This window comes from Somniosus microcephalus, chromosome 26, assembly GCF_052327205.1.
Source record: "Somniosus microcephalus isolate GS21.2 chromosome 26, FLI_Smic_1.0, whole genome shotgun sequence".
Lineage (NCBI taxonomy): Eukaryota > Metazoa > Chordata > Chondrichthyes > Squaliformes > Somniosidae > Somniosus > Somniosus microcephalus.
The window spans coordinates 10,725,356-10,752,505 of record NC_141012.1 but is presented as its reverse complement, the minus strand read 5'-3'; the positions used below and the strand labels follow the sequence as shown (position 1 = coordinate 10,752,505).

General features: G+C 46.0%; 1 protein-coding gene across 4 annotated transcripts in view; it reads right to left on the bottom strand.

The window, feature by feature from the left end:
• The window catches only part of LOC147100284 (RING finger protein 214-like), a 58,896-nt gene that overhangs the window by 8,437 nt on the left and 23,309 nt on the right, over positions 1 to 27,150 (bottom strand). For all 4 annotated transcript variants that reach the window (XM_085967818.1, XM_085967820.1, XM_085967819.1 and 1 more), the window contains 8 exons: positions 25,337 to 25,396; positions 23,982 to 24,122; positions 19,718 to 19,857; positions 9,875 to 9,943; positions 6,857 to 6,953; positions 6,269 to 6,357; positions 3,247 to 3,328; positions 1,018 to 1,122 (listed from right to left, as the gene is read on the bottom strand). In XM_085967818.1, the coding sequence (XP_085823944.1) occupies positions 1,018 to 1,122; positions 3,247 to 3,328; positions 6,269 to 6,357; positions 6,857 to 6,953; positions 9,875 to 9,943; positions 19,718 to 19,857; positions 23,982 to 24,122; positions 25,337 to 25,396 (783 nt within the window). The remainder of the gene's footprint in view (positions 1 to 1,017; positions 1,123 to 3,246; positions 3,329 to 6,268; positions 6,358 to 6,856; positions 6,954 to 9,874; positions 9,944 to 19,717; positions 19,858 to 23,981; positions 24,123 to 25,336; positions 25,397 to 27,150) is intronic.

Below are 27,150 nucleotides of genomic sequence, written 5' to 3'. Positions count from 1 at the left end.
TTTTCACACAGAGGGTGGTGAATCGTTGGAATTCTCTACCCCAGAGGGCTGTGGAGGCTCAGTCGTTGAGTATATTCAAGACTGAGATCGATAGATTTTTGGACTCAAGGGGAATCAAGGGACATGGCGACTGGGCGGGAAAGTGGAGTTGAGGCAGAAGATCAGCCATGATCTTATTGAATGGCGGAGCAGGCTCGAGGGGCCATATGACCTACTCCTGCTCCTATTTCTTATGCTAAGCCTTCCTGACATAAGGCTATAGAAATTATGATCGCCATTGTTCTTGGAGTTGTTTACCACATTCATATCAAATTGACCCTGGCACTACTTTAATGGATTATTTCATTTAGACAAATTACTGCTAAAGAAAGAGGAACTGGACATAAATGTGTTAAGGAATCAAACGAGAACATTGCCAACTCTCTATAGGTTTATATTTGAAGGAGATCCTGGTACTCTCTAGTTCAGCCAGTTTTCACGTGTATCTGTTTAGCTCGATTATAGTGTTATTACAGTTCAGAGAAGGTTCTCGAGGTTGATTCCTGAGATGAAGGGGGTTGTCTTATGAAGAAAGGTTGAGCAGGTTGGGCCTATATTCATTGGAGTTTAGTAGAATGAGAGGTGATCTTATTGAAACATATAAGATTCTGAGGCGGCTTGACAGGGTAGATGTTTCCCTTCGTGGGGGAATCTAGAACTAGGGGGCACAGTCTCAGGATAAGGGGTCGCCCATTTAAAACGAAGATAAGGAGGAATTTTTTCCTCAGAGAGTCGTGAATCTTTGGAATTCTCTACCCCAGAGGGCTGTGGAGGCGGAGTCAGTGAATATATTCAAGGCGGAGATTGACAGACATTTGAGCTACAGGGGAGTCAAGGGTTATGGGAAGCGGGCGGGAAAGTGGAGTTGAGGCCAAGATCAGATCAGCCATGATCTTATTGAATGGTGGAGCAGGCTCGAGGGGCCGAATGGCCGACTCCTGCTCCTATATCTTATGTTATAAAATACCGTCTCCTTACCATTACCTCCGCAGGAGCAGGAGGTAGAGTGGGCAATTCTATAGGAGGAAGGTTGCTGAGCTTTGCACCATTCTTGACCATCTGAATGTGACCCTTGTATTGATTCTAAAAGCAAAATTCACAGAGTAAATTTTTTTTTTAATTAAGAAAAAGGACTTGCATTTCTATAGCGCCTTTCACAACCTCAGGACGTCCCAAAGCGCTTTACAGCCAATTAAGTATTTTTGAAGTGTTGTCACTGTTGTAATGTAGGAAACGTGACAGCCAATTTGTGCACAGCAAGCTCCCACAAAACAGCAATATGACAATGACCAGATAATCTGTTTTAGTGATGTTGGTTGAGGGATAAATATTGGCCAGGACACCGGGGAGAACTCTCCTTCAAAATAGTGCCGTGGGATCTTTTATGTCCACCTGAGGGGGCAGACGGGGCCTCGGTTTAACGTCGCATCCGAAAGACGGCACCTCTGACATTGCGGCGCTCCCTCAGCACTGCCCCTCCGAAAGTGCGGCGCTCCCTCAGCACTGCCCCTCCGACAGTGCGGCGCTCCCTCAGCACTGCCCCTCCGACAGTGCGGCGCTCCCTCAGCACTGCCCCTCCGACAGTGCGGCGCTCCCTCAGCACTGCCCCTCCGACAGTGCGGCGCTCCCTCAGCACTGCCCCTCCGACAGTGCGGCGCTCCCTCAGCACTGCCCCTCCGACAGTGCGGCGCTCCCTCAGCACTGCCCCTCCGACAGTGCGGCGCTCCCTCAGCACTGCCCCTCCGACAGTGCGGCGCTCCCTCAGCACTGCCCCTCCGACAGTGCGGCGCTCCCTCAGCACTGCCCCTCCGACAGTGCGGCGCTCCCTCAGCACTGCCCCTCCGACAGTGCGGCGCTCCCTCAGCACTGCCCCTCCGACAGTGCGGCGCTCCCTCAGCACTGCCCCTCCGACAGTGCGGCGCTCCCTCAGCACTGCCCCTCCGACAGTGCGGCGCTCCCTCAGCACTGCCCCTCCGACAGTGCGGCGCTCCCTCAGCACTGCACCTCCGACAGTGCGGCGCTCCCTCAGCACTGCACTGGGAGTGTCAGCCTAGAGTTTTGTGCTCAAGTCTCTGGAGTGGGGACTTGAGCCCACAACCTTCTGACTCCGAGGTGAGAGTGCTGCCCACTGAGCCACGGCTGACATAAGCCAACAGCAGAGAACAGAACGCTTTGTAGATTTTCCTTTGCTTCGTCCCTCATACTGCAAGCGCCTCTGGCAGGCAAGGGCAATAATCCAGGCTGCGGATTTCTCAACAAGCGCTGATAGAAACCCGCCAGTCTTGCCGAAAGACGAAAAGGTAGCTTTTGATGCACTTAATCTCTCCCAGCAGATGCAGCACTTTGTACTTATAGGAAAGATTCCCCATCTAGTGGTCAGATGAAGCATTTGCAAAAAAGCTTGGCTTTGGGGCAAATGAACAATCTGAAGCAAGGAAATAAAATGAGAACCACGAGTGCTGGAAAGTCAGCAATGCAAACGGAACTGCTAGAAATGAACAGTGGGTCCGTCAGCAGAGAACGATAATCTCCTGCGGTTCAGGCGAACTCTTTATCTGTTAAATACAGCTGAAGGATATCGGAATGAGAGCGAAGAACCACGGACAAAAAAAATCAACCAAGATAAAAGGAAAGCTACAAGTCTGAAATTTTAAAACCCTTGCCATTCTAATAAAAGGCTTAGCCCAAAACGCAAAGCTTGGTGCTTTCTTTGAAATGAATTGAAGGACAAAAGAGGAAAAGACTTGCATTTCTACGGCGCCTTTCACAACCTCAGGACGCCCCGAAGCGCTTTACAGCCAAAGGAAACGCGGCAGCCAATTTGCGCACAGCAAGCCCCCACAAACAGCAATGTGATAATGACCAGATCATCTGTTTTTCAGTAATGCCGATTGAACAGCTGCAGATTTGCAGTAATCGCTTCTTTTAATACAATTTCAGAAAAGCCAACGACTGAAACCTGCTCCCTGCAGGCCGCGACGTTCAAGCGTGCCTCAGTCGAGCAACGCGGCTAAAAAACGAAGAACATTCACTGCAGCGTGTGGTTAGTCTGCACAGAAATAGCTGTTCCAGCCCCTTTACACAAGACAGCATCTCTCGACAACACAGCTGCCGTCTTAGAATCAGAGAATGGTTACAGCACAGGAGGCCGCCATTCGGCCCGTCGAGCACTCCAAGCTAGTCCCCCTCCTCCCGCCGTTTTCATACCTTTATATTCTCCATTTGAACCTGGATGTCATTCAGTCTTCTCTGCCATTCACGTGCCAGGTTTGAACCTCCCGACATAGACCTAAACAAAAATAAATGAAACGCTATGTCTGCTTGCTGCACCATCAAGGTGCACGAGGACGGTACAAAACAAAATCCTCTCTTTATATTGTGGAGCCAGTGATAGCCACGCACACACAAAGCCGAGTTACGCCGAAAGAAACAGAAATAAAAGAAAGGCTTCTTTGCTCGAGCAATCCAAAAATCTAATCCCACTGTCCTGCTCTCTTCCCAATGCCAAAAGCGTTTTTCAAAACCTTAACCATCTAGACTTGGTGCTTTCTTTGAAATGGATTGAAGGCCAAAGAGGAAAAGAAAAGACTTGCATTTCTATAGCGCCTTTCACAATCTCAGGACGTCCCAAAGCGCTTTACATAGATACATAGATACATAGAAGATAGGAGCAGGAGTAGGCCATTCGGCCCTTCGTGCCTGCTCCGCCATTCGATGAGATCATGGCTGATCCTTTAATTCAGTATCCCGTCCCCGCCTTCTCTCCGTAACCCTTAACCCCTTTTGCCCGTAGAAATATATCTAATTCCCTCTTAAATATATTTAATGAGCTGGCGTACACTGCCCTCTGTGGCAATGAGTTCCACAGGTTCACCACTCTCTGAGTGAAGAAATTCCCCCTCATCTCTGTCCTAAATGGTTTAGCCCTTATCCTTAAATTATGTCCTCTAGTTCTGTTCTCACCCGCCAAGGGAAACATTCCTTCTGCATCCAGTCTGTCTAGACCTGTCAGAATTTTATACACTTCTATGAGGTCCCCTCTCAATCTTCTAAACTCCAGTGTGTACATCCCTAAACTACATAGTCTCTCCTCATAGGTCATTCCCGCCATTCCTGGTATCAGCCTGGTGAATCGCCGCTGCACCCCCTCCATGGCAAGAACATCCTTCCTCAGATGAGGCGACCAAAACTGTACACAGTACTCGAGGTGTGGTCTCACCAGTGCCCTGTACAGCTGCAGCAAGGTATCCCTGTTCCTGTATTCTAACCCTTTTGCTATGAAGGCCAGCATACCGTTTGCCTTCTTGACCGCCTGTTGCACCTGCATGCTCGCCTTCAGTGACTGGTGTACAAGAACACCCAGGTCTCTCTGTACTTCCCCCTCTCCCAATCTATTGCCATTTAAATAATAATTTGCCCTCCCGTTCCTGCACCCAAGGTGGATAACTTCGCACTTGTCCACATTATAGTGCATCTGCCATTTATCCGCCCAATCGCCCAGTCTGTCCAAATCGCTCTGGAGCTTCCTGGTCTCTTCCTCTGAGCCCACCCCCCCTCCTAGTTTAGTGTCGTCTGCAAATTTGGAAATGCTGCATCCGACTCCCTGATCCAGGTCATTAATGTAAATTGTGAACAGCTGGGGGCCCAGGACAGATCCCTGTGGTACCCCACTTGTTACTGCCTGCCATTCAGAAAATGAGCCGTTTATTCCAACTCTCTGTTTTCTATCTGACAGCCAGTTCCCTATCCACGCCAAAACTTTCCCCTTTATCCCATGAGCCTCAATTTTCCATGCTAATCTTTTATGTGGGACCTTATCGAAGGCCTTTTGGAAGTCCAGGTACACCACATCTACTGGCTCTCCCCCATCTATTCTACCAGTTACTCCCTCAAAAAATTCCAATAGATTAGTCAAGCACGATTTACCCTTTGTAAATCCATGTTGACTCTGTCCTATCCTGTCCCCATTTGCTAAGTGCTCCGCTATTTCATCCTTAATGATGGACTCCAGCATTTTGCCCACAACTGATGTAAGGCTTACAGGTCTGTAATTACCTGCTTTTTCCCTACCCCCCTTTTTGAATAGTGGGGTAACGTTAGCTACCCTCCAATCCATCGGCACTGTTCCCGAGTCTAATGAATTCTGAAAAATCATCCTTAGTGCATCCGCTATCTCTAGGGCCACCTCCTTCAGTACCCTAGGATGCATGTTATCAGGCCCTGGGGATTTGTCCACCTTCAATCCCTTTAGCTTCCTTAACACCATATCCTTAGAGATATTGATTTGCGTCAGTTCCTCCTTTGCCAATGTCCCTATTTTTCCCGATATCCCAGGGAGGTTTTTTGTGTCTTCCTTCGTAAAGACTGACCCAAAGTATGCATTTAGTTGATCTGCCATTTCCTTATTTCCCATTATATATTCCCCCGTATCTGACTGCAATGGACCAACTTTGGTTTTCACCAGTCTTTTCCTTTTGATATATTTATAAAAGCTTTTGGAGTTAGTTTTTATATTTTCCGCCAGCTTGTTTTCGTAAGCTATTTTGCCCCTCTTGATCATGCCCTTTGCCCTCCTTTGCTCTATCTTAAACTGTTCCCAATCTTCCGCTCTGGCGCTTTTTTTGGCTATTTTATACGCCCTATCTTTGGATTTTACAGCCAAAGGAAACGCAGCAGCCAATTTGCGCACAGCAAGTCCCCACAAACAGCAATGGGATAATGACCAGATAATCTGATTTTTAGTGATGTTGATTGAGGGATAAGTATTGGCCAGGGCACTGGGGATAACTTCCCCTGCTCTTCTTCGAAATAGTGCATTGGGACCTTTTACGTCCACCCGAGAGAGCAGACGGGGCCTCGGTTTAACGTCTCATCTGAAAGACGGCACCTCCGACAGTGCAGCACTCCCTCAGTACTGCACTGGAGTGTCAGCCTAGATTTTTGTGCTCAAGTCTCTGGAGTGGGATTTGAACCCACAACCTTCTGACTCAGAGGCGAGGGTGCTGCCCACAGAGACATGGCGTACACAATGAAAACAATTAATCTTGAAGGTGGACCTACTTCTTGAACTTTTGCAGTCCGTCTGTGCAATAAACTCTTTTGGCTTTCCCAGTACACCAGTCCAATGAATTGCTTGCATTTGCTGTGTCCTTCAGTTCATTTCAAAAGAAAGCCCCAAGTCATAGCTGGTCGAGATTATAAATTGCTGTTGCAATAGATAGACACTGACCTTAAGTTATAAATCTGTAGTTCTGCCTCACTGGCTGCTTGGTCCAATATCATAACTGCAAACTCCCTCTTGCTCTCCAGGGAGTGAACCTGCAACAGCAGAAGCATTAATGATTTGTTAAGGAAAGGTTAGAATGCAGCTAGTTTTTTTTCCCCATTCTCGGGATGTGTGCATCGCTGGCAAGGCCGGCATTTATTGCCCATCCCGAGTTGCCCTCGAGACACGGGGAAGGCGTTGCGTGTTCATTATTTTGTTTTAAGACTATTTGTACTATTTGTACCAAATGAATCTCCATCATAACTGTATGTCAACTCCCTGTGAAATAAAGAAGCTTAACAATTTGCATCTGGTCTCATTCATCATTGGTCTGCCTTTGACAAGATTTAAAAAAAACATATGAAAGGTACAAAATCTAGTTCAGACCATAAGGAGATACAATTATTACACCCTTGGGCTACGCCATCACATAGCAAGATATGAGGCAGTAAATGCAAGACCACTCACGCGAGGGATGAGCACCAATGTACCTGAGAATATCCAAGACAAGACCCTAAACTCATAACATAGCCTAAAGCAAAAGACATTAACCTCAGCTTTCAAGGCACGCTCCGTCTCTTCCAGGATGTTCTTGTTGAGCTCGCTATGCTGGAGCCTCAGGTTTGCCAAGTCCTCATTCAACTTCTCTCTGCAATAGCCAGTCAATTGACAAGGTTAAAACTGAAGTGTTACAACATAAACTTCAATAACTGACTGTTCAGACTTACTTTCCCCCTAAAGACAATAGTAAAAGAATCAAAATGCGGGGTAAGAGCAGGGACCAAATGGATAGCTCTCTCAGAAGCACAGGCAGGATAGGCCGAATGGTCTCCTTCTGTGCTGTATGATTCCATGTTAAAAAGAAAGCAAAAGACTTGCATTTCTATAGCGCCTTTCACAACCACCGGACGTCTCAAAGTGCTTTACAGCCAATGAAGTACTTTTTGAAGTGGAGTCACTGTTGTAATGTGGGAAACGCGACAGTCAATTTGAGCACAGCAAGCTCCCACAAACAGCAATATGATAATGACCAGATAATCTGTTTTTGTTATGTTGGTTGAGGGATAAATATTGTCCCCAGGACACCGGGGATAACTCCCTTGCTCTTCTTCGAAATAGTGGCCGTGGGATCTTTTACGTCCACCTGAGAGAGCAGACAGGGTCCTCGGTTTAACGTCTCATCCGAAAGACGACGCAGGACCCACAACCTTCTGACTTAGAGGCGAGTGTGCTACTCACTGAGCCTCAGTTGACAACAACAACTCCAAAGTGATACAATTCAGGTTCGACTCCCACTATCTGGAATTCAGAGCTGCGCTGTCTGGGGCCTGATCTGCCCTCTTTTCAAAACCAGTGGGAATTAAATTAATTTTTTTTGGTCAACCTCCGATATTGGAATACCCCAAAACCCTTAATTCGGTGGGTAGGATTTGCATTGCGCAAATGGTTAAAACGCAAATGGACAAAAAAAATAACAAATCTGATATACAAACAGAACATACTGTAAAAAAAAACACATCCAGTCTTACCAGTTTCTAAAAAGAAAAGGGATGAATGTTTTCGGTACATCCTTTGCCTCTACCTGAAATATTAATCCACCTTTTCTCTCTCTACAGGTACTGATGGGCCTGCTTGGCAATCCAGGCGCAAATTGCGCTGGTTTCAAGTCATTTTTTCCCCCCACTCCTCAAGTTTCCACTCAAACTCATTTGCATATCAGCAAATGTAAAGTCTGCCCCTGACCCAGCGTAATCGGGCGAGCGAGTTAGAACGGAATTAAAAAAAAAAAATTTTGCTTTAAAAAAAAAAAAATATTCCTCGATATATTTAAGAGTGGTAGCTTGGTGCAGTTTGATTAATACAGCTGGAAATGGGTTTAATCACAAAAAAGAAGCATTTTAAATCACCGTGTCAATCCACCACCTGTGAGTAACTCGATTTTAAAATCACTGAAAGCGACCTTAAAAAACTAGACAGCATTGTTGGCTCGTTACATCGGTGTACATTCGTTAGTTTCTTAGTACAGGAAACTTTCGTTTAACCGGAGTTAAATGTCCGGAAAGCTCTATCCACTGGCAAAATTCAGGAGTCGGTGCAGATAAGTTTTTTTTACATTTCGTCGCTTTTTTTCTCCAGTCAGGCTCTGCAAGCGTCGAGCTGAAGCTGTTGCTTAGCTACAGAGATGCTTGCAAGCTGCGCCGACTGTTTTGAAGCTGTTGCTAAGCAACAGGGTTTGTTGCTTCAGACGGAGCTCAGAAGCTCCGTATGTTTTAACATTGGCGCTGGTTTCTACGGCAGTTTTGATGGGACGGCACCAGCTCGGTCCCGTCAGTGCCGGATACCAGAAAGTTTCCTGTAAATTAAAAAAAAATTATATTAAAAAACTTTTAAAACTTGTCTATTAGTGTCCTTGCGCCCAAAACATAGAAGATAGGAGCAGGAGTAGGCCATTCGGCCCCTCGAGCCTGTTCCGCCATTTAATGAGATCATGGCTGATCATCCAAATTCAGTACCCTGTCACTGCTTTCTCCCCATATCCCTTTAGCCTTAGGAAATATATCCAACTCCTTCTTGAATATATTTAATGAATTTGCCTCAACTGCCTTGTGTGGTAGAGAATTCCACAGGTTCACCGCTCTCTGGGTGAAGAAATTCCTCATCTCAGTCCTAAATGGCTTACCCCTTATCCTTAGACTGTGACCCCTGGTTCTGGACTCCCCCGCCATCGGGAACATCCTTCCTGCATCTAGTCTGTCTACTCCTGTTAGAATTTTAAAAGTTTCAATGAGATCTCCTCTCATTCTTCTAAACTCTAGCGAATATAAGCCTAATCGACCCAATCTCTACTCATATGTCATTCCTGCCATCCCAGGTATCAGCCTGGTGAATCTTTGCTGCACTCCCTCCATGGCAAGAACATCCTTCCTCAGATAAGGTGACCAAAACTGCACACAATACTCAAGGTGTAGTCTCACCAAGGCCCTGTACAACTGCAGCAAGACATCCTTGTTCCTGTACTCGAAACCTCTCGCTATGAAGGCCAACATACCATTTGCCTTCTTAACCGCCTGCTGCACCTGCATGCTTACCTTCAGCGACTGGTGCACAAGGACACCCAGATCTCGTTGCACTTCCCCTTTTCCCAATCTATTGCCGTTCAGATAATAATCTGTCTTCCTGTTTTTGCCACCAAAGTGGATAACCTCGCATTTATCCACATTATACTGCATCTGCCATGCTTCTGCCCAATCACCCAACCTGTCCAAATCAAAAGATCCAGCTTAATTTTAAGAGCCTGCTCGAAGTCCCAAAGGTGATTAATTCGATCTGGGGCGCGTGGCTGGCTTCCGGCGCGGCGATATGTAAAATTAGCGCAAAAGATCGCGGAAACTTGATTTGTGCTGAACTTAATTTGTGCTTGAAATTCCGCGATCTTTTGCGCCGGTTTGGCCGATTTTGGGCGAAATTGATCTAAAAAAAATAAACAAGCGCAACCGAGCGGAATCTCCAGGCCAACATCTTTAGCTCCATTAGCTCTAGATCAAGAAAAGCAACACAGTAAAGACTTACTTTTTGTCCGACTGATCACTGATCAGGATGGCGACCTGGTTCCCCTTTTCTTCCTGCTCCATCATCAGCCTAGAAAAAGAGAGACTGCAAGTAAACTGACAGCGGCCAGACTGGGTACAAAGACAAGAGTCAATCCAGGGGCTGGGGGGGGGGGGGGGGGGGAGGGGTGGAGGGGAGGAGGGGCTCTCTAAACTGCAAAAGGTTCTTTTCCTTATTTAAGAAAGGATATACTTGCATTGGAAGCAGTTCAGAGACGATTCACTAGGTTAATTCCATAAGAACATAAGAAATAGGAGCAGGAGTAGGCCAATCGGCCCCTCGAGCCTGCTCCGCCATTCAATAAGATCATGGCTGATCTGATCCTAACCGCCAATCCACTATCACAGAACCATCTCCTGAATCTAACAGAATTAGACACATGAAATAGGAGCAGGATCAGGCTACACGGCCCCTGGGCCCGCTCCGCTACCCACAGGGCCATGACCGATCCGAACCTAGACTCATGTCCAAATTCCTGCCCGCTCCCCGTAACCTTTAATTCCCTTTACTTCTAGGAAACTGTCTATTTCTGTTTTAAATTTATGTAATGATGTAGCTTCTACAGCTTTTTGGGGCCGCATATTCCATGGACCTACCACCCTCTGAGTGAAGTAGTTCCTCCTCATCTCAGTTTTGAAAGAGCAGCCCCTTATTCTAAGACTATGCCCCCTAGTTCTAGTTTCACCCATCATCAGGAACATCTTCCCCGCTTCCACCCGATCCAACCCCTTCACAATCTTATATGTTTCAATAAGATCGCCTCTCATTCTTCTGAACTCCAATGAGTCCCAATCTACTCAACCTCTCCTCATATGTCCATCCCCTCATCCCCGGGATTAACCGAGTGAACCTTCTTTGTACTGACTCGAGAGCAAGTATGTCCTTTCTTAAGTATGGACACCAAAACTGTACGCAGTATTCCAGGTGCGGTCTCACCAATACCTTGTACAACTGAAGCAATACCTCCCTATTTTTATATTCTATCCCCCTAGCAATGAAAGCCAACATTCCATTGGCCTTCTTAATCACTTGCTGCACCTGCATACTAACCTTTTGAGTTTCGTGCACCAGGACCCCCAGATCCCTTTGTACTTCAGTACTTTCCAGTTTCTTGCCATTAAGATAATTACTTGCTCTACGATTTTTCCTGCCAAAGTGCATAACCTCACACTTTCCAGTATTGTATTCCATCTGCCAAATCTCTGCCCACTTACTTAGCCTGTCTATGTCCCCTTGAAGGTTTTTTATGTCCTCCTCACTCACTACTTTCCCTCCCATCTTAGTATCATCTGCAAACTTTGATATGTTACACTCGGTTCCCTCCGCCAAATCGTTAATATAGATTGTAAAGAATTGGGGACCCAGCACTGACCCCTGCGGAACACCACTAGTTACTGATTGCCAGTCTGAGAATGAACCATTTATCCCAACTCTCTGCCTTCTGTTAGATAGCCAATCCTCTATCCATGCCAGAATATTACCCCCAATCCCGTGATTTTTTATCTTAAGCAATAATCTTTTGTGTGGCACCTTGTCAAATGCCTTTTGGAAGTCTAAATACACTACGTCCACTGGTTCCCCTTTATCCACCCTATACGTTACTTCCTCAAAGAACTCCATTAAATTTGTCAAACATGACTTCCCCTTCATAAAACCATGTTGACTTTGTCCTATTAAATTATGATTATCCAAATGTCCTGTTACTGTCTCCTTAATAATGGACTCTAACATTTTACCTACCACAGATGTTAGGCTAACCGGTCTATAGTTTCCAGCCTTCTGTCTACTGCCCTTTTTAAATAAGGGTGTTACATTTGCAGTTTTCCAGTCTGCCGGGACCTTTGCCGAGTCCAGGGAGTTTTGGAAAATTATTACCAATGCATCCACAATCCCTACCGCCACTTCCCTCAAGACCCTAGGATGTAAGCCATCAGGTCCAGGTGATTTATCCGCCTTGAATCCCATTATTTTACCGAGTACCACTTCCTTAGTGATTTTGATCGTGTTTAGCTCCTCCCCCCCTTTAGCCCCCTGTTTGTCCAGTGTTGGGATATTCTTAGTGTCTTCTACTGTAAAGACTGATGTAAAATATTCATTCAGTGTTTTTGCCATCTCCATATTTCCCACCATTAATTTCCCGGTCTCATCCTCTAAGGGACCAACATTTACTTTAGCCACCCTTTTTCTTTTTATATAACTATAAAAACTCTTACTATCTGTTTTTATATTTTTTGCTAATTTACTTTCATAATCTATCTTCCCTTTCTTAATCAATCTTTTTGTTATTTTTTGCTGTCTTTTAAAGTTTTCCCAATCCTCTATCCTCCCACTAGATTTGGCTACCTTATATGCCCTTGTTTTTAGTCGAATACTATCCTTAATTTCTTTACTTAGCCACGGATGGCTGTCTTTTCTTTTACACCCTTTTCTTCTCAGTGGAATATATATTTTTTGGAAGTTGTAAAATAACTCTTTAAATGTACACCACTGATCATGTATCGTCTTACCCTTTAATCTATTTTCCCAATCCACTCTACTCAATTCCGCTCTCATACCTTCATAGTCTCCTTTATTCAAGCTTAGCACGCTTGTTTGAGATCCAACCTTCTCACCCTCTAATTGAATATGGAATTCAACCATGTTATGGTCACTCATTCCAAGGGGATCCTTTACTAGGACATTTGTAATTAATCCAGTCTCGTTACACAGGACCAGATCTAAGGTTGCTTGCCCCCTGGTCAGTTCAGTTACATACTGCTCAAGAAACCCATCCCTAATACACTCAATGAACTCATCCTCAAGGTAGCCCTGCCCAATTTGATTTGTCCAATTAATATGATAGTTAAAATCCCCCATAATTATAGATGTTCCCTTATTACAAGCCTCAACTATTTCCTGATTGATACTCCGTCCAACAGAGTTGCCACTGTTCGGAGGCCTATAGACTACGCCCACTAGTGTTTTTTTCCTCTTATTATTCCTTACCTCCACCCAAACTGTTTCATTATCCAGATCTTTTGACCCAATATCATTTCTCTGTATTACAGTGATTCCTTCCTTTATTAACATAGCCACCCCACCTCCCCTTCCTTCCTGCCTGTCCTTCCTGATCGTTAAATAACCTGGTATGTTTAATTCCCAGGCATTGTCACCCTGCAGCCATGTTTCTGTAATGGCCACAAGATCATACCCATATGTAGTTATTTGTGTCATTAACTCGTCTATTTTGTAACGAATGCTACGTGCATTCAGATAGAGAACTTTGAAAGATGTTTTGTGACACTTAGTTCCTGCTTTTGCCCTTTTTATTACTTTACCTTTTACTCCATACCTTCTGCCCCTTCCTGACATGCTCTGGTTTTTAATTTCCCCACTGCTACCTAAGTCTATGACCTTCTCTGTTGTCATTTTTATTATTTGCTCTCTAGGAACCTCCCCCCCACTAGTTAGTTTAAAGCCCTCTCTACAGCCCTAGTTATATGATCCGCCAGGACTCTAGTCCCAGCACTGGCCAAGTGAAGCCCGTCCCGACGGAACAGCTCCCTCCTGCCCCAGTACTGGTGCCAGTGTCCCAGGAAGCAAAACCCATTTCTCCCACACCAGTCTTTGAGCCATGCATTTAACTCTCTAATTTTATTTGTCCTAGCCAAATTCATCCAGAGATGAGGGGTGATGTAAGAAGACTACAGGAAACTTTAGTTTATCCGGAGGTTAAATGTCCGGAAAGCTCTATCCACCGGCAAAATTCAGGAGCCGGTTCAGATAATTTTTTTTTCTTTTCGTTGCTTTTTTTTCCTCCAGTCAGGCTCTGCAAGGTCTAGCTGAAGCTGTTGCTTAGCTACAGAGATGCTTGCAGCTGCAGCCGACTGTTTTGAAGCTGTTGCTAAGCAACAGGGTTTGTTGCTTCACACGGAGCTCTCTGAGCTCCGTATGTTTTAACATTGGCGCTGGTTTCTACGGCAGTTTTGATGGGACGGCAACAGCTCGGTCCCGTCAGTGCCGGATACCAGAAAGTTTCCTGTACTGAGAGCTTGGTTTGAGTATAAAACAAGGCTTTAATCAACTGTTTCAAAACCATGAGATTTCTAGTTACATCACTAGTTCCTGGTTACAGAAACATCCTGAGCAAGCTGGGCCCACGTCCGAGTATTTATACTCCTTGGACGGCGCCACCAGCTGGCCGCCCAGTGTTACTTCATGAGTCATGATAAGATTCATGACAAGGGGGTTGACTTATGAAGAAAGGTTGAGCAGGTTGGGCCTATACTCATTGGAATTTAGAAGAATGGGAGATGATCTTATTGAAACATATAAGATACTAAGGGGGCTCAACAAGGTAGATGCAGAGAGGATGTTTCCCCTCGTGGGGAAATCTAGAACGCGGGGGGGCATAGTTTTAGAATAAAGGGTCGCCCTTTTAGAACTGAGATGAGGCGGAATTTCTTCTCTCGGAGGGTCGTAAATCTGTGGAATTCTCTGCCCCAGAGAGCCGTGGAGGCTGGGTCATTAAATACATTTAAGGTGGAGATAGACAGGTTTTTGCAAGATAAGGGAGTGAAGGGTTATGGGGAGCGGGCGGGGAAGTGGCACTGAGCCCAAGATCAACCATGATCTTATTGAATGGCGGAGCAGGCTCGAGGGGCCGAATGGCGTATTCCTGCTCCTATTTCTTATGTTCTTAATAATTATTTCTTTAGATAGCCAAGCTGAACTGTGCAAGTTAAGGGTTATTTCCCCATTAGAAACATAGAAACTAGGAGCAGGAGTAGGCCATTCGGCCCTTCGAGCCTGCTCCGCCATTCAACGAGATCATGGCTGATCATCCAAACCCTAGCACCCGGTCCCTACACCGACAGCCATCCCACCCAAGCCCTATCCCCGTAACCCCACATATTTAATCCCCCCTAACACTAAGGGCCAATTTTTTTATCATGGCCAATCAACCTAACCCGCACATCTTTGGACTGTGGGAGGAAACCGGAGCACCCGGAGGAAACCCACGCAAACACGGGGAGAATGTGCAAACTCCACACAGACAGTCACCCGAGGCCGGATTTGAACCCGGGTCCCTGGCGCTGTGAGGCAACAGTGCTAACCACTATGCCACCGTGCTGTTGTTATTGAAAAAAAAAATCCTAAGTTTTCTACATGTTACATTAAAACAAATCTTACTGAAACCAGTCCTGCGAGAAACAACCGACTTGCCTGCACAATCCTCTCAAGACCTGCATACACCCTAAAGCAGTTTTGCAAGGCTCTCTTTTACACACCTTGGGGAGGAGGGAGGAGAGATGAGAAGTCAAGGGGTGGAGGGGAAAAAAGGAAAAAGAAAAATTGGACAGCGCCAGAATGCTTCTGGCCACCCAGCTCAAGGTTACCAACCCTTTGCTGTATTCTAAAACGGAGGTAGGATAAGGTGGGGCGGAGGTGGGATTGTGGCTTGGGACAGTTTCTTTGTTGCTGCTGAAAACTCATACAATAGTTTAATAATTAATGCCTCTACATCAGAAGACACAATAGTGAAAGAAATGTAAACCAGACGGTTTGGTCCAAAACCAGACTTCATAGAATCATAGAAATTTACGGCACAGAAGGAGGCCATTCGGCCCATCTTGTCCGTGCCGGCCGACAAAGAGCTATCCAGCCTAATCCCACTTTCCAGCTCTTGGTCCGTAGCCCTGTCGGTTACAGCATCCCAAGTGCACATCCAAGTACTTTTTAAATGCGATGAGGGTTTCTGCCTCTACCACCCTTTCAGGCAGTGAGTTCTAGACCCCCACAACCCTCTGGGTGAAAAAATTTCTCCTGAAATCCCTTCTAAACCTCCAAACAATTACTTTAAATCTACGCCCCCTGGTTTTTGACCCCTCCGCTAAGGGAAATAGGTCCTTCCTATCCATTCTATCTCGGCCTCTCATCATTTTATACACCTCAATTAAGTCGTCTCTCAGCCTCCTCTGTTCCAAAGAAAACAACCCCAGCCTATCCAATCTTTCCTCATAGCTAAAATTCTCCAGTCCTGGCAACATCCTCGTAAATCTCCTCTGTACCCTCTCTAGTGCAATCACATCCTTCCTGTAATGTAGTGACCAGCACTGCACGCAGTATTCCAGCTGCGGCCTAACTAGTGTTTTATACCAATGTATATACTAGTGTCAGCTGTGGCTCAGTTGGTAGCACACTCGCCTCGGAGTCAGAAGGTTGTGGATTCAAGTCCCACTCCAGGCTAGGCTGACACTCCCAGTGCAGTGCTGAGGGGGTGCTGCACTGTCGGAGGTGCCGTCTTTCGGATGAGACGTTAAATCGAGGCCCCATCTGCTCTCTCGGGTGGACGTAAAAGATCCCATGGCACTATTCAGAAGAAGAGCAGGGGGAGTTATCCCTGGTGTCCTGGGGCCAATATTTATCCCTCAACCAAAACAGATGATCTGGTCATTATCACATTGCTGTTTGTGGGAGCTTGCTGTGCGGAAATTGGCTGCCGCGTTTCCCACATTACAACAGTGACTCCACTTCAAAAAGTACTTCATTGGCTGTAAAGCGCTTTGAGACGTCCGGTAGTCGTGAAAGACGCTGTAGAAATGCAAGTCTAGGTATAGACAGTTTTATACTTGTGGCAACGTAACCTAGGAGTGCCAATACCAATGTCATGGAGACTAGCTTGCAGGAGGCAGAAGCCAACAGTGTGTGAGCGGAGTAGGATACACAGACCATTGCTGTTAATTAAATTCCCTCAAACCATCTTCAGCGGCTCCTTGAAACCAGTACCGATTATGAGCTCATCAAGAGCCCCTCCCTCCCTAAAAAAAAAATTATTCTGCTTAAAGACTTGGAATTTATCGAGGAAATCTGATCCTTTGAGGTAGTATTCCTTCATAATAACCAAAGGCTTGATCAAAAGAGGTAAGTTTACAGAGAATGAGCATTCCAGTTTAAATATAAAGCTCCAAACCACTGTCTTACAACCAACAGAAAACAAGGCCTGGGCCTGTTGGGCCTAATGGCCTGTTTCTGTGCTGTAAACACTATGTTATACTGTACTCGATGCAAGAACTGCCAGGAGGGGTTTTACAAACCAGGCCTTTAGAATACTTGGTCACTTCTCGAGTTACATGGCCACTTGCGTGAAAGAAAAAAGTCTTGTATAGCACCTTTCACAACCAGCGGATGTCCCAAAGCGCTTTATAGCCAATGAAGTATTTTTTTTGAAGTGTAGTCACTGTTGTAATGTAGGAAACGCGGCAGCCAATTTGCGCACAGCAAGCTCCCACAAACAGCAATGTAATAATGACCAGATAATCTGTTTTTGGTGATGTTGATTGAGGGATAAATATTGGCCAGGACACCGAGGATAACTCCCCTGCTCTTCTTCGAAATAGTGCCATGGGATATTTTACATCCACCTGCGAGAGCAGACGGGGCCTCGGTTTAACGTCTCATCCGAAAGTCGGCTCCTCTGACAGTGCAGCACTCCCTCAGTACTACACTGGGAGTGTCAGCCTAGATTTTTGTGCTCAAGTTTCTGGAGTGGGACTATGAACCTACAATCTTCTGACTCACAGGCAAGGGTGCTACCCGCTGAGCCATGACTGCACCCAAAGCCACAGAAAGAAACAGTACCTTGCATCTATTTCCATTTTTTAATACATTTCCTTGGCTGGCCCACCATATTCAGCTTACAGGGTGTCAAGCAACACCTGTCATGCCAAACCTGAACCCCCAATTAGAAAAAAAGTTGATCATCTGGTCTTGGTGATGAGAGAGATCAGCTTCCTGTTACAACAGCAGCAATATCCAAATTCCTTGTACAAAAAGCTGAAGAATGGAGCTTTCTGAGTGGCAACTTGTTATAGAAGACTGTCTGAAAAGTGAACAAGCAGCATTACTTGAAATTCAGCTTAATTGCAGGAATAAAATGGGGGACGCACGTTCAAACTAATGAAAAGTATCTTTTTTTTTACAACTGAGATCAGGAAATTCTTCTTCATACAAACAGGGATCAATATGTGGAATAGATATCCAGATGGGAGTAGTAAAGGCAAAAGCCCTGGAATCACTTAAGAAGCAATTGAATGCTACAATGGGGGGACATTAGGACCTTCCTGGATGAATGAAATAAGATGGGCTGAATGACCTCTCTCATCCATAATTGTCTTATCAATGACAATTTGGGATTTTCCCCACAGAGATCTCTCCACTATGCTTTAGTGCAAAAATATATATATTTTTTATTTACACTGGGGCAGGGTTAGCTGCAGACGGACAGGCAGCTCGGAGAACCTATGAAGTACTCCTTTACCCCAGGGAGGGAGGGAAGGCATCAGAAATTCTTTACTGAAAAAGACTTTGTAGCTTTAAAGCGCTCGGCATTTCGAACAGATGCCAGCTGCCAAAAAGTACTCTGGCTAACTCTGATGACATCATATCCCAGTGTTTTCCTATTAAAGCAGCTAGCAGTTTTGTAAATTAGTCCGATATCCTGGCCTCAAATGGCCCATTTCAGCTCTTTACTCTCTGTGCAGTGAAACACAGCCTTGCATCTGGACCAAACTTACTATTTACAACCCTGAATTCCCCCCGCGCCCCCCTTTTTGTCCCACTACCATATCATATCTGAAGCTTTGACCACGCTCGATCAGCTCCGATGGGCGGGTCACATTGTCCGCATGCCCGATACGAGACTCCCAAAACAAGCGCTCTACTCGGAGCTCCGACATGGCAAGAGAGCCCCAGGTGGGCAGAAGAAACGCTTCAAGGACACCCTCAAAGCCTCCTTGAAAAACTGCAACATCCCCCACCACCGACACCTGGGAATCCCTGGCCCAAGACCGCACAAAGTGGAGGAGAAGCACCCGGGAAGGCGCCGAACACCTCGAGTCTCTTCGCCGGGAGCAAGCGGAAGCCAAGCGCAAACAGCGGAAGGAGCGCACATCAACCCAAGCACCCCACCCACCCGCCCCTTCAACCACCGTCTGCCCCACCTGTGACAGAGACTGTAGGTCCTGCATTGGATCAGTCACCTGAGAACTCATTTTTAATATGGAAGCAAGTCATCCTCGGTTCCGAGGGACTCCCTAAGAAGATCTGAATTGATTGTTCTGGGCTTTATGGAACAGATAAATACGCTTCTATAAAGTTCCTTCAGATGGTCCCCTCTCCTCCCCCCATCAGACTGAAGACCGCCCACCCACCCCCCCAAAACATTGAGTGGCTCCTCATAACTTATCTCTCCTACACGGGATCAGCCTCATTTCTCTCATCTGCACAGCACGCCAAAGGCCTGGGTAGCCCCTTCGATCTAATAATTAGTTATAATCAAAGAGCAGGGTCATGTGACCATTTGGTAATCCAGATTATTTTTGGCATATAACAACATTGCTGCACTCCCACTTTATTTCTTGCGCAAGACAACAGTCCTCAAAATGCTACCTATAGTTTGAGAGCACACGTGCATCGAAAAAAGATTGGAAAACAGGAGCAGGAGTAGGCCACTCGGCCCTTCGAGCCTGCTCCGCCATTGAATATTGTAGTGTATGTGCCTTTAAGAGCCCCGTGTACTGTAATGCCGGTAATGGCCACTCGGGCTATATAAGCCTGTATATTGTGTTGTATCAGTTAGTTCCCCTCCAGACTTTGTTCAGTAAACACCTATGAAACCAATTCCTGTCTTCAGTGTCTCTATTAACACACAGACACAACAAATATGTTCATGGCTGATCCTCTATCTCAATGCCATATTCCCGTGCTCTCCCCACATGAATCGTTGTTTCATTAAATAAAACGGCGATAAAAGATTCCTCGTACCGTTTCCCATTTGCGTAAAGCCTCTCAATTTCATTCTTCAACTCTTGCTCTTTTTGAACAAACTCCTTCTTCTCTTTTTCAGATTTCTTCTTCAGTTCCTCCAATTTTACCTTCATCTCCTGGATCTGTTTAACATTATCCTGCAGTTTTGTAATGGAGAGAAAAATTATCATTCACACTACAATCTTGCAACTTGGCTGCCGTGCAAAAATTAATAATCTTTCTTACAAGGAGTTTCATCTTTAGTAATTATTTTGGTGTAGTGGTATATTTTAGTTTAAATTGCAAATGCTAAGCCATTATCAGTAATCAACTTCAAAGAGTGACTGAGTGTGACAGTCGGAGTTGAATTATCAGTAGAGATTGCACCGTCAGCCTTGGGCATTGCACTATTAACTGTGGATGTTAATTCAGTTCCAACACTGAATCAAGCCCAGCCAATTCTCTAATGGGCGCATTTCTATTCCAGACAGATTCACAAAATGCTTGTGCAATTCTGCGTCAGGGTCCCAAGTGCTGTGGAATCATTCCATTTGTATTACGAGCACTTGCTTCGAAGTTCTGTTTCATGACTTCGGTTCTGGCTGCACCACCGTGCTCGGTGTCTAAGGAAGGTCACGAAAAAGCAAAGAAAGCCATTGGTGCTTGTGCAGGCAGGCGAAGCTCCACAGCATTAATCAGTGCTGGGTTACCAGCATTCACTGCCGAAATAAGCGCAACAAAAAAGACTGAACAAAAAAAAAAAATTTAGGGCTAGATTTTCCTGGAGCCGTCAGGCAGGGTTTCAGGCGTGTCGGGGGGGCGGGGGGGGAAATCCCGAATTTGGGGGTCCCGACATCATCCTGCCCAAAACCCCGCCCCACGTAAGTTTCAGGGGCGGCGGGTACCCGCCCCGCACTGGGACCTGCCGAAACCAGGCGAGAAGGGATTAGTGCCAATTAACTGCCTGTTAACAGGTAGTTAACAGGCAGTTTTTAGACTAATCCCTTTATTGAGGGGTTTCGTGTGGGTTTCCCGACGGCTCCAAACCACGCCAGGTTGGAGCAGGCGGGCCGTCGGGTTGAAGGAGTTGGAGGGGTCGCGATGTCGGTGTTCAGGTGAGTGATGGGTGCATGAGTGCAAAGGTAAGTGTGTTTGGTGTGTCTAAAGTGTGTAAAGAACTTTTACTTACCTGTAATTACCTGAACAGCCTTTCTTCCTGTAGGCGTCGGGAGCGCATCACTCAGCCGGTACTTAAAGCTGAACGGCTGCGATCTGTGAAAAGTGACAGCCTTCAGCTTTGCATGCCGGTAAGAGTTCGAACTGAGTCTGTGCAGAAGGACTCATGTTAGAACTCGGACTGTCAGTGTTTCACAGCTTCAAAAAGCTGTGAAACACTGATATTTCATCTGTCAAGAACGCTTGACAGATGAAATTGCAGTCTGTGACGTCACCTGTTGCCGGGTGGCCCTTAATTGGCCTGCTGAGCCCACTGGGCGGGATCAACAAGGTCAATCAAGGGAAAATCGCGCAGATTGGCCGGACGTCGATGTAGGCGGGTCAAAAACCCGAAAGGGGAAGTCCCGCCTTCTTCCCGACAGGTTCGGGAAAATCTACCCCATAATGTTCAAGTTAAAGTTAACTTTTTGACTTTTGAAAGAGATATTGTTTAATGCTGCATTTATATTACAACTATTAGACCGAGGGCAATAATTACAGTGCTGATGCTAGTCAGGTAGTACCTTATTTATAATGCTCGGATGGAACTCAAATGATCCTATCCAGGAGAAAGCTTTCTAAATATTTAAAATTCTCATCCCGGTTTTCAAATCCCACCATGGCCTCGCCCCTCCCTATCTCGGTAATCTCCTCCAGCCCTACATCCCTCTGAGATCTCTGCGCTCCTCAAATTCTGTCCCCTTGAGCATCCCCGATTTTAATCGCTCAACCATTGGTAGCCGCGCCTTCAGCGGCCGAGGCCCTAAGCCCTGGAATTTCCTCCCTAAACCTCTCCGCCTCTCTTTCCTCCTTTAAGATGCTCCTTAAAACCTACCTCTGACCAACCTGCCCTCATATCTCATGTGGCTCGGTGTCAAACTTTGTTTCATAACACTCCTGTGCAGCACCTAGGGACGTTTGACTATGTTTAAAGGCGCTATATAAATACAAGTTGTTGTTGTTCTTTAAACCAACTCTGGTTAGATTTTTTTTAAAAGAGGCCCAAGGGTCACATTGCAGTGGGGTTACAGTCCCTGCGGTGTCAAATCCAGGAGACACGAGGCTACTTCCAGCTCGTGTGCCTCGGCTCTGTGGAGTCAGGGCGGGCCTTCATTCTGGATTTATGCTGCAACTTTAGCATTGCTTCAAAACCACTTCACAGCAAATGCAGAAGTTGCAGTGCAAGAACACACAGTCACAAAAAGACAGACAATTCTCGCCTGAAAAACAGTTTCTATGTTCTGACTCAGTGCAATCCAGATGTGATCAGCAGGGAATATGGATGTTTCATTGTCAGATACTGGTATCACAAATACTTGTAACTTCTCAAGAGTTGCTTATTAGTTTACAGACACTAGAGAGTTTTGAAAACCCACTAAGCTCCATTTTTACAAAAAGTTATGCAAATTTTTTAAAATTCATTCTCGGGATATGGGCGCCACTAGCATTTATTGCCCATCACTAATTGCCCTCAAGAAGGTGGTGGTGAGCCGCCTTCTTGAGCCGCTGCAGTCCGTGTGGTGAAGGTGCTCCCACAGTGCTGTTAGGGGAGTGAGTTCAGGATTTTGATCCAGCCACGATGAAGGAACGGCCAATATATGCCAGTCAGGATGGTGTGTGAGACTTGGATGGGAACTTGGAGGTGGTGGTGTTCCCATGCACCTTTTGCCCATATCCTTCTAGCTGGTAGAGGTCACGGGTTTGGGAGGGGTTGTCGAAGAGGCGTTTGTGTTTGGTATGACTCCAGCCAGAGAATTTTCCCACTGACTTCAGTCAAATGCAAAAATAATGATGCTAAAAACAGTAATTATATAGCACGTCAATGCATCAAAACATCTCAAAGTACTTCATGCAATGGAATGTTTTAAGAGTGCAGTGACTATTAGTATGTATACAAACACGGAAGTCAAATCAGTGTCTATATTAATTAAAAATAACAACAGAAAACGCTGGAAAAACACAGGAGGCCAGGCAGCATCCGTGGAGAGAGAAACGGAGTCAACGTTTCAGGTCGAAGACCTTTTGTTTATATTACAGGAAACTTTCTGCTATCCGGCACCGAGCTGCTGCCGTTTCCTCAAAACTGCCGTACACTCCAGAGGTAATGTTGAAACATACGGAGAATTTCATCTCCGTATGAATCAACAAACCCTGTTGCTTAGCAACAGCCACTAAACAGTCGGCAAGCGTCTCAGTAGCATCTCTAGCTGAAGCTGTTGCTTAGCTACAGACGTTGCAGAGCTTGACTGTTCAAAAAAAAGCGAAGAAAAGAAACAAAAAGAATAAAAAACGGCTCCTGATTTTTGCTGGTGGCTCGAGCTTGCCAGACGGTTCGCCTCCGGATAACACAAAGTTTCCTGTACATGCTCAAGATCGAGTATGGGACTTGAACTCACAACCTTCTGATCCCTGGAGAGCAACACAACGCAACAGGAGATACACTCCTTCCCCCTATTGTCCTGGGGCCACTATTTATCCCTCAACCAACATCACTAAAGAAAACCAGGATTATCTGGCCATTATCACACTACTGTTTGTGGGAGCTTGCTGTGTGCAAATTGGCTGCCGTGTTTCCTGTGTTAGAAGAGTGATTACACTTCAAAAAAAGTACTTCATTGGCTGCAAAGCATTTTGGGATGTCCTGAGTTGTGAAAGGCGCTATACAGAATCACAAAGATTTACAGCACAGAAGGAGGCCATTCAGCCCATCGTGTCTGTGCCGGTTGTAAACAAGCTCTCCAGCCTAATCCCACTTTCCAGCTCTTGGTCCGTAGCCCTGTAGGTTCCGGCACTTCAAGTGCATATCCAAGTACTTTTTAAATGTGATGAGGGTTTCTGCCTCTACCACCCTTTCAGGCAGTGAGTTCCAGACTCCCACCACCCTCTGGGCGAAAAAAAACTCAACTCCTCTCTAATCCTTCTACCAATTACTTTAAATCTATTCCCCCTGGTTATTGACCTCTCTGCTAAGGGAAATAGATCCTTCCTATTCACTCTACCTCAGCCCCTCATCATTTTATACACCTCAATTAACGCAAGTCTTTCTTTCTTTCTTCTTGCACTTTACCTGGTAAATATTCGCCTCTTCCTCCTGCCGCTGTTGAAGACGCCGGACTTTCACCTGGAGCTGGTTCTCCATCTGTGTCTGCCGATCCAACACCTCCTGGTATCTGTCCTTCAGAACCTCCCGTTCAGCTGTCACTTCATTCTGAAGCAGTCCCACAATGCAAGATTTTAAAAAATGTAAACTACTCAATGCGTGCAGAACAAATCCTTCCTTCAAAGAGCCAATCAGTGTGCATGCAACAGTGGTTTGGATAACACTGCTTAAGATGCCAAAAACTGCTAGAAACAGCCAGACTGGTCTGTAGATAGTGCATCAACCCTAAATGGGGAACCCAAAGACAGTATCAAGGATGACTGCTTAACATGTTTTTAAATGATTTGGCACGGGAATCCATTTCCTGACAAATGCAAATTCTACATTTACCAATTTTCTGGATTAAAAAGACCAAGGGGGATAAATTCAGTATCGCCCCGTTTGGGGCGCCATTATCGGCCGTGCGCAAAGTTTAGCGCCTGGCGCTAATTAACGCCTCCGATGGCAAACTTGGCTTTTATCGCCCCTAGAGGTGATTGGAGCGCTAAATCAGGCGCTTCACACCTGTCTTAAGGCGCAAAGGCCGAGGAGCGAGGCGCTACCTCAGAGCGCTAGCGAAGCAAGGAAGGGCAAATGAAAATAAACCTGCAAAGTGCTGCTCAGTACCCAAAACTCCTTCACACAGCGTTGAATCTCTCCAGAAGTCTCTCTCTCTCTCAGAATGCATGGTGCAAAAATGTCACCAACAAAAAAAGGCAGGAAGCGGTCACCTTTAAATAGCGCTCCCCCAGTCCCTTTCTGACAGCATAACGCTCCCCTCAACCTGTCCTTGCTAGAGGCAGGCGGTAAGGCAGGGGGCGCCACTCAATATCCGGTCCGGGGCGCTACCGGGGCGTTGCGCGCTCGACTGACATCACGATCTGCCAGTGCAGGAGATCGTGGCGGTAGTGTTTAGCGCCGCCGCAAAATGTTTAGTTAATTTTGCGAGCGGCGCAAACATCGCCGTGCCCGGGCGCTAGTTGCTTTGCGCCCCAATTGCCGCCCTCTTAAGGCGCTAACGGGAGGCGCAAACAACTGAATTCCCCCCCCTCTCCAAGTCTTGAAGGCATGAAAAAGTGCGGGATCTGAGCGGCAACAAAAACATCTGCCTCAGCAAGTCACCTGCCCATCTAATGCCTGGATTTTGGCTTGCCCGCCCATGAATTGAGTAGTGACTGTGGCAACATTAAACCAGTGTCTGGAGAGCCCAGGAATGGGAATGATTGAACTCCGATACCCAGCAGTGCAGTCCACAGCTACACGAGTCAGCAGTAATTACTTACCATGTACTGTTCAACATCCTGGTCTGTGCTGACCTCTGCATCAACAGTAGCACAGTCTGTCTGTAATAGAAAAGACATTGCTTAGGCTCCACTTCGGAGCAGATTCATAAATCAGTCATGGAGCTTGTGGAATATTATGGTAAATGTCTTGCATATTTATTACGAAGAGAAATCAAAAGGTCACGTGAAAAATCAAAAAAGCTCAATGATATCATGAACTGCATTTGGTACAAACCATTGAGCATCACAAACAATAATATAGAAACATAGAAGATAGGAGCAGGAGGAGGCCATTCGGCCCCTTGAGCCTGCTCTGCCATTTAATGAGATCATGGCTGATCATCCAAATTCAGTACCCTGTCCCTGCTTTCTCCCCATATCCCTTGATCCCTTTAGCCTTAAGAAATATATCTAACTCCTTCTTGAATATATTTAATGAATTGGCCTCAACTGCCTTCTGTGGTAGAGAATTCCACAGGTTCACCACTCTCTGGGTGAAGAAATTCCTCCTCATTTCTGTCCTAAATGGCTTACCCCTTATCCTTAGACTGTGACCCCTGGTTCTGGACTCCCCCGCCATCGGGAACAGCCTTCCTGCATCTAGTCTGTCTAGTCCTGTTAGAATTTTAAAAGTTTCAATGAGATCCCCTCATTCTTCTAAACTCCAGCGAGTATAAGCCCAATCGACCCAATCTCTCCGCATACGTCATTCCTGCCATCCAGGTATCAGTCTGGTGAATCTTCGCTGCACTCCCTCCATGGCAAGAACATCCTTCCTCGGATAAGGCGACCAAAACTGCACACAATACTCAAGGTGTGGTCTCACCAAGGCCCTGTACAACTGCAGCAAGACATCCTTGCTCCTGTACTCGAACCCTCTCGCTACCAAGGCCAACATACCATTTGCCTTCTTAACCGCCTGCTGCACCTGCATGCTTACCTTCAGCGACTGGTGCACAAGGACTCCCAGGTCTCGTTGCACTTCCCCTTCTCCCAATCTATTGCCGTTCAGGTAATAATCTGTCTTCCTGTTTTTGCCACCAAAGTGGATAACCTCGCATTTATCCACATTATTAGGGCAGATGCATGGCAGATGCCCAATCACCCAACCTGTCCAAATCATACTGGAGTTTCTTGGCATCCTCCTCACAGCACACACGCCCACCCAGCTTTGTGTCGTCTGCAAACTTGGAAATATTACATGTAGTTCCCTCATCTAGATCATTAATATATATTGTAAATACACTTAGGAACCTCAGAATCTATACTGCATTTTTCCAAATGTTTGTGCGGCCATATATTTTCACATTGTGGTGCCTGCATTCATTAGAATGGAGAAGATTATGTGGTGATCTGATGGAGGTGTTCAAAATTATGAAGGGGCTTAAGAAGGCACATGGGAAATGCGATTTCCACGATAGGAAATGCGGCAGCCAATTTGCGGCCAGCCAGGTCCCGTCTACAGCAATGAGAAAATGACCAGATAATCTGCTTTAGTGATGGTGGTTAACTAGAGGGCATAAATTGAAGATCAGAAGCAGAAGAACAAAGGGCGAGTTTAGGAGAATTTATTCCATTTTTTTGCACAGAGGCTCGTTAGAACAAGGGGCTGCCCCCACCAGAAACGGTGATGTTTGGGAAAAGGACAAGGGGAATAGGACAGCTCTTTCAGAGAGCTGGCACAGTGGTGATGGGCTGATCGATCTCTTTCTATGCTGTACAATTCCATGATTGTACACCAGAATGGTTTGCAATCCTGCAGAGTTCTCAAGTTCCACTACAGTTTAAATATTTGATCTAGTCGGTCCGTTCTA